This window comes from Triplophysa dalaica, chromosome 24 (genome assembly GCF_015846415.1).
Source record: "Triplophysa dalaica isolate WHDGS20190420 chromosome 24, ASM1584641v1, whole genome shotgun sequence".
NCBI classification, from domain to species: Eukaryota; Metazoa; Chordata; class Actinopteri; order Cypriniformes; family Nemacheilidae; genus Triplophysa; species Triplophysa dalaica.
This window is the reverse complement of record NC_079565.1, coordinates 10,690,858-10,706,096: the sequence shown is the minus strand read 5'-3', so window position 1 is coordinate 10,706,096 and position 15,239 is coordinate 10,690,858. Positions and strand designations below refer to the sequence as shown.

At 37.6% G+C, this 15,239-nt stretch overlaps 2 protein-coding genes across 3 annotated transcripts in view; both read left to right on the top strand.

Annotated features, from left to right (window-relative positions):
• The first annotated feature begins 439 nt into the window (after positions 1–439).
• ctdspl2a (CTD (carboxy-terminal domain, RNA polymerase II, polypeptide A) small phosphatase like 2a) lies at positions 440–9,971 on the top strand. The gene is made up of 13 exons (XM_056739905.1): positions 440–778; positions 4,877–5,085; positions 5,166–5,304; positions 5,451–5,597; positions 5,710–5,928; positions 6,046–6,133; positions 6,220–6,331; positions 6,436–6,522; positions 6,617–6,679; positions 6,931–7,010; positions 7,562–7,688; positions 7,939–8,034; positions 8,533–9,971. Exons 2-13 carry the CDS (start codon positions 4,900–4,902, stop codon positions 8,596–8,598), a joined length of 1,410 nt encoding a protein of 469 aa, XP_056595883.1. The 5' UTR covers positions 440–778; positions 4,877–4,899; the 3' UTR covers positions 8,599–9,971.
• Positions 9,972–10,601: 630 nt separating this feature from the next.
• scaper (S-phase cyclin A-associated protein in the ER) overlaps positions 10,602–15,239 on the top strand; it is a 111,189-nt gene continuing 106,551 nt past the window's right edge. The window contains exon 1 of one of the 2 annotated variants that reach the window (XM_056739901.1): positions 10,602–12,774. In XM_056739901.1, coding sequence (XP_056595879.1) covers positions 12,601–12,774 — 174 coding nt within the window. In that variant the 5' untranslated portion in view covers positions 10,602–12,600. The remainder of the gene's footprint in view (positions 12,775–15,239) is intronic. The other variant, XM_056739903.1, reaches the window with a different exon arrangement.

The window sequence follows — 15,239 nt, the reverse complement described above, 5'->3', positions numbered from 1 at the left end:
GTCACAGGGAGGGCTGGCTCACCCTGCATAGATGGCCAGTCCATCACATGTGGCCACAAATTTTATGTTATCTAAAGAAGAAAAAAATACCATCTTTTACAGAGATTTTAGGTCGCCTTGTTAAAAAACAAGTTTGCCAGAATATGAGAAGATGAGAGAGTGTGTTTATTTTGGAAACACATATATAAGGGTTTGTTCATAAACACGTGTTATTTAGTTATTATATCATGCTTGTTTTGAAATGTAATCCTTATGCATAAATTACTAGTTTGACTGACCAAACCAAATAGACAAAAGCGCATTTAAATATGAATTTAATTTACATTTATATTGAATCCAGAGCCATGCCTCTTTATTTTTGAAATATTGTTTTAATTCATATAATGAGTAAATGAAGCCTAGTTTATGAGAATTACATCAATTCCTTTGTTTTTATTTTTCAGTTTTGAAAACTCAACGAGAATGTATACTCTCGCGTGACTTTGATGTCATACACCGATGGGTTCTCAACGGTAAGGGCAGCGCCGCGAGAAGTCGAAAGCCTCCCTCCAAAATGTTAGCGCATGCGCGCTGCGCTAAGCGTTATCCGGGTACTTCGTGAGAATCCCTCTGAGAGGAGGCGGGAAATGGCGTCCCGTGCAGCTGTAGAAGATCTGTCCGCCGTTCTGTGACTCACACTCAGCGAAGAACTCAACGACTGACACCCGCGCGGGCCGCTTCAGCGTCTGTGGCCAGATCCACAACCATCTCTGGATCGTGCCGTTGCGACCCTTGTCATGTAAGTGTTTAACCGAATCTGTTTGGACCACAATCAGGCAAAATAAATATTTAACCCTACGCCACGGTCGCATCGGCGCGCTTTGAAATCTCGCGTCTTCATGACTCGCCCCCCTCTGTGTGCGTGAACATGTTGTTCGTGCAAATTAATGAAACACGGTGCAACTGCGGCATGACGTATTCATACAAAACTCTATTTACAATTAATAATGTTATTTAAGGATATATTTGTGTATTTATGTGCTCGAACTACGAGACGCAGAGCGCGGGTGTCGTGGACAACCTCCAAGTCATCTGTTAGCTTTAGCCGCTAGTGTTACAAACGCCATCATACGCAAATAACATTAAAATTAGACATGTTTAAATGTGTAAACGTGGGTTTGGGTGGCTCAGCGTCGGCGGGAAAATTGTGAGACAACCATTGTCAGCTGTTCAATTCTTTAGTTGTCAAAACGGCTAATTGATTTGCTGGCTAACTTGAGCGCGACCATTTTTAGCTAATATTGTAGCTCGGAGGCGGGAGCTCTGCTAAATGCTCAAACATGGATTTTTCTAACGATGTTTCCTTTGATTCGTAAATATAATATAATTTAGAGCTTTTAATATTTATGTGAAGAGATTGACGGGCTAAATGAAAGCCACATTTGTTTTGGTTGAACAGAGAAGCGGGTGATGGAGACATGTTTCACCCCCGCCCACTTCTAACACGAGTATGGAACGCAACCTGAAGTCTTTCACATGTTTTTTTCTTCTCTCTTTTACATACCAAATAGATTTTAGAAATAAATCATTACATTTTCGTTTATATTAATCTCCACCTGGTTATTTCTCAGAATTTTGGCATTAATAATAGCAATGTATATCAAACTTGTGTTTTCACTACAAATTAGATTGAGACTGCAGTGTGGCATTCTCAATGGTGTTGTTAACGTTTTGTTTCACGCCATTAACTGTAGATTATCTTGCCCTCAGCATTTCAGATGTTATATAATAATCTTTGAGATGCCATTGCCAATAGACAACCTGCAGATTTGCAATTTTATTTATTTAAAATTTTATATAAAGTTATTTAAAAACTTCTATAAAGTTACATGTGTTGACGTTGACTACATTATTAAACACAAGGCAACAACAAACGTTACTTGTTTAGCTCTTATTAATCTAGGTTGCTGTAAATTTTAACATTTCATATATTTTTTATATCCAGAGTTGTCTGTTTACATTAATGCTGCCTTCACATGCTCTCAGAAATTCGATAATTCCCACTTCAACCCCGAAATAATTTATTGGACGTTGCTTTTAATGATAGCAGATACTTGTAATGTTTTAATGCTATTAAATAATTAGTAAACATTAATGTTTTAATCTTGTTAAATACTTTAAATGTAACTAAATCTAAACGTGAATTAGGGGTGTCCTTGAAAAAAGCCCAATTTATGGTTCTGCGTCGGACCTACGCGGACCACAATCGCTGTGATTGTTCTATTTGAACCACTCCCTCATGTCATAAAACTCCACGATAGTGTCATGTTTACTCAGATGCATTTCCGAATTAATTATCCAAGTAAATTATTTGTGCTTTTGTATTTAAAGAGTACATAACTAAAGATTTTTTGGTTTATGTAGTGTCCAACAGCAAGTTTATGTACATAGAAGTTGTAAAAACACTTTCATTATAATATGCATTTATTCTTATCTTACATCTTGACTGACTCTCAAATGATTCATTCCAAGATTCATCTGTCAAATCCCCTCCTTTCCACTGGCGTAGTCTGATGGGATTTTTCAGATGGTCAGGTCTGATGTGATGGGTCTACCGCGAACAAAGCTCACGAGTTACAGTGTTTGGGGGAGAAGAGTGAAGTTTTCACGGGCAGTCCAGGCAAAATGTAGGCAGGGACTATATGTAGTGATGTACATCCTTGGCGGTTTGCGAATCTATCTAGCGACAACTCGTTTCCGTGATTCAGAGTCAACTCCCTTTTTTCCAAGCCAATAACTTTATTCATTCACCTTCGGATTTACAACTTGGCACACTGCTTTCATTCAAACACGACAAAATTACACTCTGCATTAAATTTAATTTTCATGATCTCATGTTATGTACTCTTTAACATCTCAAATCTGCAACAAACGTGACTGTTTACTTGCTGCTATCAATGCTAATGCTTCTCAAACTAGTTGCTTCTTCGTCGGCTCTTGTCTTGGTTACACAAGCAACACGCGTGTGGACTGAAGCCTAGTGGTCATTGCGTGCCTGTGGCTACGGTCTAGGTCTGTAACACAGAAGTAAAAATCGGGCTTAAGGATTTACATTGTAGAATCAGAATTGGCACATCCTGCCTATAGTAGTGTGTTTGTGTGTGTGGACAACACCTGGTGGTTAACAAGGTTACAGAGCAAATTGCAGCGCAACATTGATGCACCTAAAAACAATCAAAGTTTTATTTACAGAATTGTGATTAGAACAGAATATATCTTTATAATAAATACAAAATAAATAAAAAAAATTAAGCCAGATTCAAGTCACAATGTGCAAAATGAATGTCTTAAGGCAAACATCTGAATTGCAGCGGGACATATATTCAAAACACAAACCACAAATAGTAAAATGAATGGAAATTCTCCTTAAACATCCTGTAACAATGTTGAGCCATACAATACTAGACCAGATCTATTCAAAACTGCTCGATAATAATTCATTAATTTTTTACAAACATGAATTGAGCAACTTCATTACCAGTGAAATACAAATCAGGGTACTTTATTTACCGCATGTAAAGGGGGAATACAATAAAGCATCTTACCATTTAAACAGTCCCTTTCACCTTTTTTCATGTGCATTCTTTCTTCGTCCTCCTGACACGCACGCTTGCTTTTTAGTGGTGAGAATGACAAGTTTTGAAAATCTGTGCTTGCTGTATGCGGCAATTTTTGGTTATATTACTTTGTATTTTTTGTATCATGCAGCGCAAGGTTCAGTCTAAGTAACGAACCATGTGCATTTACTGACAAAGTGTTAATTCATCTTTATATGCCCAAACATTCAGTAAGTGACAAATGTTTGGAAATGGTGTACACATTCATTTGAGAGTCATCTGCGGGTGCGTGCGGAAGGTGCTGCTTCTCTTTGCAGGTCTCATAGCACAGAAGATGTGGAGAGACGCCATGCTGCGCAGGGTCATAGCCAGACCTTGTGCTCAAATGCGCGTCTGCTAAGCATTATCCCCATCTCATAACACCTCTGCGAAGATTGTGAGATTGGAGACTATTTGGGGTCACCACTAATGCAAATTATCGCATTTCCGAGAGCACATAAATTACAGTGACTTAACATTAACAAATTAGAATTAAATTAACTATATTTCGTTTTTTAACTACATAAATATCAATAAATATGATAAAAAATATGCTTTTCTAGGTTGTGTCAAAGAACTAAGCAAATAACTTTATTGAATAATGTTATTAAAATAAAATATATATATATATAATTTAGCTGTCAGATGTTCCAAATGGTGGTAAAATTATTTGCTTAAAAATGTATAAAAATAATTAATGTTAAAGAGTTAAAAAATAATAGTTACTTTATTTACAACATTTGTTTATAGGAGTTAACTGTAAACTTAGTTACAGGTTGTGCTTCATAATTTATAAATCTGATATTAATACAACAATAATTATAGCAAATACAAGTAATAAAATTAATTGATTATATCTGATCATATCTAATATTTTTTGTTCTATATTCAAAGCTACTTCAGAGCAAGGTCAGGTCTCCCCAGCTTTAACCCCTCATAGGCTTCAGTAGTCCAGGGTTATGCTTATTTGTTTCCCCTTCTTTTTGTGACACTGGAGAAGAGAGCGGTAGGGTGCTGGGGAGACCTTTCTTGTCAAACAGCAGCAGGGGAGGGATCCGATTGTTTTCCTTGAGTTGCCATGACTGATCTCACAAATGGAATTTCCCACTTTAACAGCCGTGCTGACATGTGAATGTCCTACGTTGGGCGTTATTAATTTGGCAATATTGAAATTTATGACAGTCAGAATATATTCAATGAAATACTCATTGTGGTTCTTGACTGATGTTGTCTTTTTTCAGTCTTACATGTGACTTTTGGGACAATGAGGCTGAGAGTGCGTAAAGCATCTCAGCAGCGGAGCACCACCCCGTCCGCCCGGACCGCCAAGACCAAGAGGAAGCACTCCGAGGTGGAACACAGTCTGGCCTCAGAAGACGCCAAGATGCAGAAACGAGACACAGGAATTTTCTCCACCATCAAACGGTTCATCAGAGGCAATGCGGTCAAGGTTAGGATTGTGCTTTGATTGTCACTCGTGCTGGGGATGGATTTGCGCAGTTTGATCTCAGTTGTGTTTCTAAATGTCAGGTGGAGCAGTGCACTCCTGCTAAAAGGAGCCGTGTAGACTGTGATTCGGACAGTAATCTGATCACATCCACTCCGACCGGTGGAAATCTGCCCAGCAGAGCCAACCCCAGAACTCGCAGGAAAGGCCCTGTCAATGGAGGCAAGCTGTAGCTCTCTTTTTATGATGAAGTCAATGTTTCATGCACCAAACGAGTCAAAATGTTTTTCTACTTAAGTTTTAAGACCTTGCTATGTAAATGGCATTTCATTTTGCATTAAAACTGGCTTTCATATTCTTTTGCTCAGATACCATGACAGGTCAGAGTAAACCAGTGAAGCCCAACGGTAAGCTGGAGGTGCAGGCAGAGCCTCCAAACAGTCCTACCCGCACTACCCTCCTGGGAACCATCTTCTCTCCTGTATTTAGCTTCTTCTCACCAGCCAACAAAAACGGTAAGCTCTTGTGATATCACTTGTCACCCAATGACTGTATTTGTCCTTTCATAAAGCACCTTTTGATATGTAGACTTTTTTTACCCATGCCTGACTCCTGATCATCCTCCAGCTACGGCAGGCTCTGACTCCCCAGGCCAGGCGGTGGAGGCTGAAGAAATCGTAAAGCAGCTTGACATGGAGCAGGTTGAGGAAACCCTTACCAGCACTACCACTGATGGTAGAGAGCTGACCTTTGACCCTGCACTAAACCCTCGAACGCTGCCTCATGCAGACACGACAGTGGAGGAAGGAGACATCGTCACAGAGTCCGATATGCCACCTCTCACTGGTGAGTGTCTGTTTTATGTTTTTGCGCTGTTTTTATTACAATTATAAACTTGAGTTGATCATTTAAAACCTTTCTCAGTGAATGAAAGATCTTTGTCCTCCTTTGACTCCTATTTAGCTGTAGGATCCAACAGCAATTACCCTGACGTCCCCCCATCGCCTCCTCCTGAAGGAACTTACGAAGAAGAGTGGGAAGTTTTTGACCCGTGAGTGAACACAACCTAATAGTACACAAAAAAATATATATAAATATATACAATGGGTAGCTGATTGCTTTGAACATACCTTGCAGGTATTTCTTCATTAAACACGTGCCACCGTTGACCGAGGAGCAGCTTACCCGTAAACCAGCGCTCCCTCTGAAAACCAGGAGCACACCCGAGTTCTCCCTCGTCTTGGATTTAGTACGCCTGGTTTAAATTCTCTACCTGTTATTGGTTGATGCAAGCTCCTGTTTATAGATACGTTATCCAATTAGAATTGAGTTTCCACTGTCGTCCTCTTACAGGATGAGACTTTGGTCCACTGCAGCCTAAATGAGTTGGAGGATGCAGCCCTGACCTTCCCTGTACTTTTCCAAGATGTAATTTACCAGGTATGGGAGAAAATGTCTGCATCTGGTAGTAACAAATGAAGTGTCTAACTTTCCCAAAGTGTGTGTAACGGTGATTCATTTCTAATTCTCAAAGGTTTACGTTCGGTTACGGCCTTTCTTTAGAGAGTTCTTGGAACGCATGTCTCAGATTTATGAGGTAACAGTTTTTTTTCCTTCATTTTATTGTAAATGGTGTTTTGTACAATTTTTGTTTCTTGTGGTGTCCTGTGTTTTGTACATAACTGCCACAATAGGATTTTCCCTATACTCTACTAAATTTAAGACTCACAAAAATGTATTTTGGTCCCTTTTTACAGCATAGTATATGTGTTGTGTTGGCTACATTTTAACATGTTGACTACATTTAATCAACTACTTTATAAACCCCCTGTCGATCTGTATCCACAGATCATTCTCTTTACTGCTTCCAAGAAGGTGTATGCTGACAAGTTGCTGAACATCCTGGATCCCAAAAAACAGTTGGTTAGGTCAGTTCCTGTCACATGAATGATCATTGGTGCTGTATTTTAACAAATGTTGAATCTATGTTATTAGATTGCTTAACATTTAAAATAAATGCAAGATGTCTCGCCCGATAGGATGCCTACTTGTCACCATTTAGCCAAATTCGCCATTTTGGGTCAAAATGAAATGATGGTAATCATGTCCAGATGTTGTGGTAACGATGTCAAATCACTAGCCAGTTTTCAGGTTATGTTGACCTGTCTGGTTTTAAAATCATCTCTTCATGGTTGTCCATCCTAGACACTTTTAACAGACTATGGACTATTCTGATTATGTGCACTGAATAATATGAAATGGAAATAGTAATAAGTTATGTAGTTTTGTCTATAGCTATATAAAAAATATGACTATATATATATATATATATATATTATAGCATTGGAGGTTTCGCATCAGTGTCACCTTTTTTCACCCTGATAAGTTTGCATCCCTTGATTTGGAACAAGTGTGTCATTAAATGTCACAAGTTGTAATATGTTCATTGTTTGTAAGCCCTGTGTATTTCTCTTCACAGGCATAGATTGTTCCGCGAACACTGTGTATGCGTCCAAGGCAACTACATCAAAGACCTTAACATCCTTGGCAGAGATCTCTCAAAGACAGTGATCATTGACAACTCACCTCAGGCTTTTGCCTATCAGGTTTGTGAATATTGCTTAAGTTCTTGACAGTTCCTATAGGTCAACTTGTAGATGATGGTGCAGAAGTCATTCTTGATTAATACACATACTAATAAATTATATGGCTTGAATACACTAAAAGCCACTGCATAGTGCATAAATATAAATGTAGTTACTGCTGTAGTGGAGGAATGATCATTATTTAACCTTCATGGATGTGTTGAGGGTTAATTGTGTAAAGCTTGGGATGTTCTGCACTCTCTTATTGCAGCTTTCCAATGGGATCCCCATTGAGAGTTGGTTCGTGGACAGGAATGACAATGAGCTTCTAAAGCTGGTGCCGTTTTTGGAGAAGCTGGTAGAACTGGTATGTGTGTCTTGTGTCTGTTTTGTGCTGCTTTTAAGGTTTATGAGTGATGCTTTTCCAAGAGAAAAACACTATTATCTCGGTTTAATGTGTAGAAGCAACAACAAGTAAACCATTTGTAGGACGAATATGTTCCTGTTAAGTATTTACTTAAGTATTTATTATTGGCATATTAGCTGTTTATTAGTACTTATAAAGCACATATTCCACATGACCATACTCTTAATACCTACCCATACATACCTAATCCAACCAAATACCTTAACCTAACAACTACCATGGTATTAATTTGCAACAAACAGAGTTTATTGGGGAAAAAGTCGTAGTTAATGGTTTGTGAATGGCGAGAATTGCCCCCTATACTGAAGTGTGACCGAATTTTATTTCCACGTCCAAGCCAAAGTGTTCTTGCCCATTAATCTGTTATTATTACAGGATTGCTGGTTTGTAGATCTAGTCCTTCTTCATTCAATCAGTTAATTTGTGTTTTTGTTACAGAATGAGGACGTTCGTCCATACATAAGAGAGAGGTTTCGCCTGCATGACCTTCTACCCCCAGACTGAACAAGTGCTACCTGAAACGAACATTTCTTGCCAACCTGACTGTTTTTAAGCAGTGTGGGATTTACACCTTGGGGACAGGAAAGTTTGCCACAAACTCTTTGCCATAAGGATTTCAACTACAGACTCGCCTTCACCGGCGTTCTTTTACTTAGGTGGGGGGTGCGGGGATCTGAAAAGATGTTTTAAAACAAATGACTTGATGTATGCATACGTTTTCTATACACACTCCTTTATGGAGCTTAAGGCAAGACGATTTTTTTTGATTGGTCATCCATCTTGGAGTAGAGTTAATGCCTGAATTGGACTTTTATTGTAAAGCGCTGTGCAGAAATGGACATGCGTCCCTCCTTTTGGTGCTCAAAGGGGACCCTCTGCCCTCCCAGGCCAATGGCTTACTTCAACAGGCATGACCGGTTGAATTAAAATATATATACATTCAATTATGTGTGTATATGTATATATAACATTTGTACATATATATTTTTTCCTGTCAAGTTTGTAAAACATGACTTGCCCTTTGGTTTTAATTCATTATGCATTCCTTTATGCCTTTATGCAAGGCCTTTTTTCATAGACAAGCTTGCTTTTTATTCATTTTTTTACTCTAGGTTTTATGTATATTTAATGGCCTATCTGTTTCGCTTGTAATCTGGCAAAATGTACTTGCTTGTCCAGTCACATCACACGTGGAGCATACAGAAAACAATAATGCTGAATTGTATATTTCAAATCGCGATTCTTTCTAGTTGTGGCTTTCGGTTACAGACCGTTTAATACTATTTAGCCATGTCAGTCCTGGTTTGGGGAGTTGAACTTTCTGTTTTTAGTTAGTTTTTTATATACAAGTATAGCGAAAATGTAAAATACTGTATGTGCTTTAAAAATGCTTTTCTGTGAAAATAATGCTTTGTCTCTTTCTGAAGTGTCCGGTAATTGTAGCACCAGCACACGAACTAGCTTAAATCACTGCATATTTGCAATATTCTGTGTTTTCCCGTTGTCTTTCCAGCAATCCTGCTTTGAAAACTGTTTTAGGGATTATCGTGTACTGCTCTACCTACCTCCTGAAGGGTAGACCTTCCATTTCATTCAGTGTTACCCCAATGTTTTTATTTCTATGGACATCAATACATGATTTCAATGTACCAGATGAATTGGAATGAGAGTTTTTTTTTCCCTCATTGGCTGGGATGGAGTCACGTGGCCTTGACTGTTAGTTTGTATGTTTTCTTCTGTGGTTGAATGTAGTCTTGTCAGCATAGCTCCAGTTCATACACCCCATTTGTTTTATCTGTTTGAGTCACTTTGTCGTATAATCACTCCAAAGCTCATGAAATGGAACTATATTGAATTAAATCTGCTTTAAAAGTCAATTACAAGACTTAGATTTCATTTTAAAGACGCCTATTGTTGGACCAAGACAGATTTTAGTTGGGGTGTATAAGTGAAATGTGTGGCAGCTCTTCCATATGTGTAAACAATCATCTATTCACAAATGGTCACTATATCAGCAAAGTGGATTTTAATAGTTGTGTAGCGATTTTGAAAATGTCTCTTTGTGAATGATGATGAGGCCTTTGTTTACAATAGTACTGAATACAATGAATGTATTGCAGTGTAGCTTTTATAGCACACATTGGGCAAATCCTTTCAGATCATGTATAATTTCATATGAATGTTTCCCTCAAATGTTGACTTTTATAGTGAAATTGTATTCTTTATTGGGGACTGCACTTCGATAATGTACATTTGAATATAGACAAAAAGGTTAGTCATTGAAAACAGCATGTTCAAAGCATAAAGATTGAAACAATTTCTTGTTGTTTTCTTTGCAAGTTTCAATTTTTACTGTTATGTCAATAGCAAACTTGATTGATTGATTTACAGAAATGACTAGATAAGAGTTCTTTTCTATACATAATTATGCAAATATCAGGAGAGAAAAGTTACAAATATTTTTTTAAAATTAAGAAATTGATTTCTGATTTGTGCATTTTATTCATCAGACAAGGACAGACAGACGGTTTCAGTGGCATCAACATTATGTGGCCCAAACTCAACTTCCGGTAGACCTCTGCAAAGAATCCACAACTATTGAGTAATTTCAATTAATATACAACAAAAATATTAATGTAATTAAAATATTTTTTTATTATGACCAAACACATACTGTAAGTGAACCTCGGGCAATGCGCGACGTGCGTTCAATGAAACCGTCAATAAGAACATTTGTATTTAAACCGCAATTTATAAAAGCAATGTTATAACCTTACACAACATTACAACGATAACAAAAGTTCCTGCCAAAATACAATGGCTGCTTTTCTATCAAGGCAAGTTTCATATCCCTGGCCCAGAACGGGGCGTGGACTCCAAAATCGGGTGGTAATCTCCAAAAGGAGGCGGAGTCTATGGAGTTTATTCCAAAACTCGCGAGCTTGTAAAATGGGTATGTATCACGTTGTATAGACGTCTTAATTTGGCATAACACGATACTTCGTCCCGTTTTTAAACTTGGGTTACAGTGTTATGTATGCCCTTGGTGTTGGATCTACATATTTGGCATCTTGACAGGAGAGTTAGCAATAAATACTTTGGTATCTGTATTCTTAATTGCTTTTGTATTGTTAATAATCTTCATAAAATTGTTATAAAATGAGAATTAATAAATGGCTACAAATGTATAACTCAAAGTACAAGTTATTATAAATAACAATATGATGCATAATAATTAAAATAATTAATTTGTTTTGCTTTATTTGTTTTGAAAATGTTAAAATGGGTTATGCCAGTAAACAGATATTAGATAACTCAAATGTAACGGCTACAGGAGACATTTCATTATATTATAATAGTATGTTTTTACATAGGTCATACATAGGTTAGTTTAACTGCTATATTATATAGCATCATTTTTGTTGACAGATGTAAGAAATCGAAATGTCACTTTTTAAAATACTAACACATAGCTAAGGTAAGGTCATACACTAATCATTCGGTAGTAAGACCGTAATCTATAGGTGACTGCATGTAGGTGAGTGCATGTTAAAACCGACCAATCAAATGAGCGAAGACATCTTCCATTGTCCCGCCTCCAAAGTCAACTAAACGAGCGAGCAAGTGTTGAGCAGTTGCGAGAGTATGGAGAGAACCGTGCGCGCGCTCGTCAAAGCCTCGCAGACTGAGTTTTTGCAAGTGGAGCTGAAACGCGCACTCGCAAGGATACTGTTCTGCGCGCTCGCGGAGCATAAATACTCTTTCTCGAGGGTGTGTTTACGCTCGTGGAACTGTTCTGCGCGCTTAAATCACGCGTGCGGTTTTCATGCGCGCGAATTTGGGCCTGAATAAATAAACTCCATACATAGGAGTCACCACTGGCAACAAGCACTGCATGAAGTACCACACGCCTATAGAATTAATTTACCATTCCAAATTCGCAAATTAAACACTGCAAATGCAATTAATATTTTACACTAAATTTAAGCATATGGTGAGTGTTTTTTTTCTTAGAGTCGTTTTTGGAGCTCCTGCCTCCATTGGAAGCTCACCGTCATTTTTATGCTTCAAATACACAAATAAATAAGAAGTCTTAAGGAAAAGAGAGGACACACAAAAAATAACAAATCAAGAATAATACAAGAAAAATACAGAGTAAAAAACAAAGATAAGCAAACAACTATTAATCTACTAAACACAAGGGTCTTCTAATAGCTCAAATTCTCTAAACAATTTAAATAATTTTCTTCCAACTTTCGATTAAATTTTACTTAAAGATTTAAAGTAAATTCCAAAATTCCTTTTGAAAGGGATGCAGAGTGCAGACATACCCCTCTCAATTTCTGCACAGGTAACATTGTCGTCCTCCAGTCCAGATGGTGGCGCTACAGTTCTTCTCTGTTCCGCCAATGATCCGTGTAAAAGAAGAGGAGGCCTGTTTAATTTCTCGTCCTCTTGGTTGCTAAGTTCTCCTCCCCTGAAAGGGTCTCGTTTGACACCGAGCTCATGTCGAAGGACAGCCGGCACGATGGTCGCCGGCGCGGCGCGGGTCAGCAGCACCGGCTCGGTTTGAGGTCGGCTCAGAGCGGAGACGGGAGAGACAGATCGGGCAGTAACAGCTCCGGGTCGTCTCACGGAGGAGGGAAAGCCAGGAATACGCCCATCAACATTGCTCTTAAGGTGATCTGTCATGAAACACAGTGAGCTGTCTACTTGAACAGCATTTGTGGGCATCATATGCGAGTTCTGGGGGTGGAGAATCAGTCTGTTATGTCTATAAGGTTGCCAGGGTAGAAAGTGCGTTCGTTTTTACGCATGTCACTCATCTTTGAGTATTTGTCTTGCAAGATTCACCATAGCAACCACAGTTTCCATATTAACGCCAACGTTACCGTCACATGAAAGGAAAAAACAGGGTTTTAACAGCGGTCATACCAAAATAGCTGTATATTACGAGACGCTTTTGGGTCATTTGTACTTTAACATTGACTATTTTAATATCTGGTAATCTGAAGCCGAAGTAATGAATGCTTTCTATGTTTAATGCATAAAGAAAGGCTCTAGAATTTATTCCAAATAAAGTTTTGACTTTGGTCAGACACATTGTAATAATATTTCATGAGAATAATGGAAGTTCACGTCATCAGGTTGTCTTTTGAGGTTGATGAACTGTGTGTCAATACACACCCAGTCATAGTTTTGCATCAACCCAATCTAGATATTTTTCTAGATACTGTAACATAAGGTACTGTATAAAAAGAACATATTATAATATCAGAGATTGCAAGATAGGATTTTTTGGCCAATCCCAAATTATTGGTGGTTTTAATAACGATGATGGAATATTGATTCAATACACATCTTGATATTTCTGCAGAACTGCATGATTCTGACGAAGTAGATTTCGTACAGATTTCAATTTGTTTGTTAAGTATTTATTTCTTTTACATAGAAAAACATTTTGGATTATACAGCAGATATTTAACTCGGTGCCTCCTTGCATGGAATTAATAATCATTTGATATCAGGATTGTATGCTATAGACCACTTTGCAAGATGGAAACACTGTGCCAGAAGCACTTTCGGTTTCATTTTTATTACGTTATGTATTAGTAGTATTTTTTCCAAATCTTACATGTAATACATAGTGTTTGTTGTACTTTGTTCGAACGTTTATGCAACTAAAACAGGAAATTCTTCTGGACTAGCGTTGTTTACAACAACTGGAGCGGTCTATATATGTTATGCTTTAAAAGGGGAAAGGACACGGCTAAAACAAATATTATTGTTTGTTTTAGATGTAATCTAATGTGTACACAACTTAAGGTTAAAAAACGCTGTATTTTCCACATACATGCATGTTTGTATCTCCTCTTTGCTCCGCCTCTCTGAAACGTTCAGATTTTTTACAAAGCTCTTGGCTCTGGAAAGCGATGTGTGCTATGATTGGCCAGTAAACCAGTGCGTAGTGATTGGTTGAATACCGCAAGCGTGTCACGGAAATGTAACTCTTCTTACCATATTTTGAAAATCAGGTTCCAAAGCAATTGTCCTGACAGGGACACCCACCTTACTTGCGTATACATTTGGGGGGTCTTAGTCAAATCATACCACGACCTAATGTAGATTTGTGGGGGTGTGGTTACATGAAGTGTTTCAGGCAGGTCTGGGTGAGCATTCGATTTTGGATAGAATCCGACACTTTAATATTTGCAATTTTCATTATGTTAAGCAATGCAATTATGTTAAATAATGTTAATAGTAAAAATGACCTATCTTTTAAAGTAGCTTGATACCTTAAAACAGTAGAACGTTGCTGTCCAAAATTGTGTTGTCATATTTCTTTATTAAATTCCAGTTAACTTCGGTTTATATTCTAGATAAGAAGTTTTCTATGTAATATTTCAGAACAGCATGTTACCTTTTAAATGCTGTGTTTCTTTGAAAATTTTGAGCTCTTTTGTTGCAAGTATGGGTATGTGCATCCTGTTTGACTTTAACTACCACCAAGTATTTCTCAGAACTGCTCTCTATATGGTTTGTTTGTGTTTAGACAGAGATGTTCTGATCACTTACACATTTTCAAAAAAACATTCAGTCATCATTTATTTACCCCATATGTGGTTCAAAACCTTTAGGACTCTTCCTTCTGTGCAACACGAAAGAAGATATTTTGAGAAATGTGTCCATATAAAGTCAACGGGGGTCAGTGTTGTTGTTTTGTTACCAACATTCTTTAATATCTTCCTTTGTGTTCTGCCGAAGAAAGTCATACAGGTTTAAAATGACACGAGGGTGAATAAATAATGACAGAAGTTTCATTTTTGGATTAACTATCCCTTTAAATCAACTATTACTTTGACATCTGTTCTTTCACATGCTGTGTGTTATACTGGGAACTGCTAGCAAGAAGTCTTCTTCTTTCTCTGCCTGCACCTATAATGGTTTAATTGCATTTTAATTCTCACGATAAGTCAAATAAAAAATATATTTAGTAACTCACTGCAAAGCATAAAAGTATGCAGAAAGACAGCTCACAATGCACAAAATACAAAACGATTGGCTGTGAAAATGTAAAAATAGCAGTCATCTATTTTAGTGTTGTTGTCATTTAAAGGAAGCAGTTATTTGTTTATTAAATAACT

What these genes read in the sequence shown, in the direction of transcription:
- ctdspl2a (XM_056739905.1), top strand. Translation starts at nt 4,900, where the DNA reads ATGAGGCTGAGAGTGCGTAAAGCATCTCAGCAGCGGAGCACCACCCCG. An exon ending in TCCAAGATGTAATTTACCAG is followed by an intron (nt 6,523 to 6,616) that starts GTATGGGAGAAA and finishes TAATTCTCAAAG; the next exon opens with GTTTACGTTCGGTTACGGCC. An exon ending in CCCAAAAAACAGTTGGTTAG is followed by an intron (nt 7,011 to 7,561) that starts GTCAGTTCCTGT and finishes TTCTCTTCACAG; the next exon opens with GCATAGATTGTTCCGCGAAC.